This window comes from Pygoscelis adeliae, unplaced genomic scaffold (genome assembly GCF_000699105.1).
Source record: "Pygoscelis adeliae isolate BGI_AS28 unplaced genomic scaffold, ASM69910v1 Scaffold121, whole genome shotgun sequence".
NCBI lineage: Eukaryota > Metazoa > Chordata > Aves > Sphenisciformes > Spheniscidae > Pygoscelis > Pygoscelis adeliae.
This window is the reverse complement of record NW_008824359.1, coordinates 7181355-7183410: the sequence shown is the minus strand read 5'-3', so window position 1 is coordinate 7183410 and position 2056 is coordinate 7181355. Positions and strand designations below refer to the sequence as shown.

The 2056-nt window shown below is 52.1% G+C and overlaps 1 protein-coding gene across 1 annotated transcript in view; it reads right to left on the bottom strand.

Moving 5' to 3' along the window:
• Positions 1 to 1821: 1821 nt before the first annotated feature.
• Positions 1822 to 2056, bottom strand: part of CTSB (cathepsin B) — a 5271-nt gene continuing 5036 nt past the window's right edge. The window contains exon 9 of the mRNA XM_009319754.1: positions 1822 to 1892. Within this exon, the coding sequence (XP_009318029.1) occupies positions 1822 to 1892 (71 nt within the window). The remainder of the gene's footprint in view (positions 1893 to 2056) is intronic.

Below are 2056 nucleotides of genomic sequence, written 5' to 3'. Positions count from 1 at the left end.
CCTTTGTGAAGGGAAGGACAGCCCGTGGCCTGGTACAGGACAGAGCTGTCTGCCAGGTACAGCTCAGTGGCCTTTGCAAGGCCAAGCCCCTGCGGCCGGGCTGTTACTGGGAAGGAGGACCCCTACTCCACAAGTACCGATGTAGATAGTTTTAAGCTGTTACTCAAAAGAAACTTGCAGTAGGTCTCTGTGCAGCTTCCTGTCTTGTTGAAATTAAAGTTTTCTTCGGGGAAAAAAGGTGTCTGATGATTTTTTTTATTTAGCTGTCATTTCTTTACACCACTAATGACCCACCGTGCCACAAGTTACAAGCCCTCAGCTCGGATGAAAGGCAGATGCTTCCTTGCTGCCACTCGGGGCATCACCGTAAAGCCTTGCGTGCCAGACCCGAAGGAATAATTTTAACCAGGGTGAGAGACAGCTGAAAGTCAGTCAGTAAATTAACTTTTAATGGACCTTGCACTGCAAGGGCGCTGCCTGGGCTGCAGGCACGCTCTCCAGTGCCTTGGTGCGTCCTCCTCCCCGTGCACCCCGTGTGCCAGCGTGCAGAGATGCCAGGGCAGTCCTGGCTGCACTCTGGTCCATGTTGAAGCATCTTCCCCGTCACCGAGATGTCACCACCTCCCAGGGGCTCCTCGGGAGCCAACACAAGTCACGCTGCCACCAGTACGGCCAGGGGACAGGGCTGGGACTGACCACACTTGCATGAAGACAGAAGGGTCTCACCTGGCCTCCACAACGCAAGGAGCAACAGGAGAATAGTTTGCGGTGGTTTGAAGTCAAGCAGAATCAACCAAGGGCCAGGAGACAAGACACTGGAGAAATCATTTATTGGCACAGTTGTTCCATTCATATACACCACAGCTCTGTCTCACTGGTGTCTGAGTAAGCAGAGGTAAGGGGCTATTTTACAAAGTGCAAGGGAGAGCCTGCTTCACGCGTTTCAGGCCTGCAGCCTCAGCTCAGCAATATACTTTGTGCTTTAAAATTTAAAAAAAACATGCTCTTTCACTATATTAGTGTTGGCAAATCACATGATTCCTCCTACACACCTCCCCCCAGTAACAAAAATAAGGTTTTTTTTCTTCTTCCTTAATGCCTGGTGGCTCAAGGGAAAAAAAAAAAGCTTCAATTGTGTGCAAGTGAGGGAGACACCTCCAAGCACCTGGATAAGCTCCCTGCAGCAGACCTGGGGAACATCCCTCACCTCTGCTCAGCGTTTCAGCACCTGCAGTCCCATAGCACCACACCAATTTTGGATGCAGCACCCTTGCCAAGGCATGACCCCGCTGCACACACCAAGCTGCCCAGCCATGGATGAAAAGCGGTTTGCTCTTCCCAGCGTGCTCTTAGATGCTTGCAGGACATTTGATCAAAGGCTCTCGAAGCTCCAGCCAGGCCCTTCCCTGGGATCAATAACCTCAGGCTACAGCAGGAAAAAAAGCCCAAAATAAACAGCTGAGGAACAAGTGGTTTAAAAAGCAGCCGAAAGAATGGAGCAGAGCAAGCGATGCACAAAGGACTTGTTGCAGGCAGGAGGGGCCTTAACGCAGCTCGGGCCAGAGCCAGCCCCGCATCAGGTTCGTCAGTATTTCGTCATTAATAGGTCTAAGTTTAGCCAATTCAAGGCACACGCAAACATACCCTGCTTGTTTCGGGTGCTAACAGTCGGACCAAGCCAGCCAGGGGTGCACAAATCACCCCTGGCCCGTGGCTTCCCAGCAGGGTCCACCTCCACTGCCCCGCCAAGTCCCTAGTCCCAGCACAAAGCTACTGCTTCCTACCCTCCCAGTAACAGACTGGGCTGGAAGGGGCCCCAGGCTAACCAGATACCATGGCCCAAGAGGCCAGCGAGCCCTCCAGCAGTCCTTTGAGCAGGGAATGCCCCATAGCTGCGGCCCACCAGGAGTGGAGGGCTTGCAGAGAGCAGTTCCACCTCCAGCTCCACCATACAATTAAAAAAACAAACAAACAAAAAAAAAACCCCCAAAAAAGATAAAAAGTTAATAAAGTGTAACCTCAACTATAGTCTCCTGGGGGGGGGGGGACTCGTCGC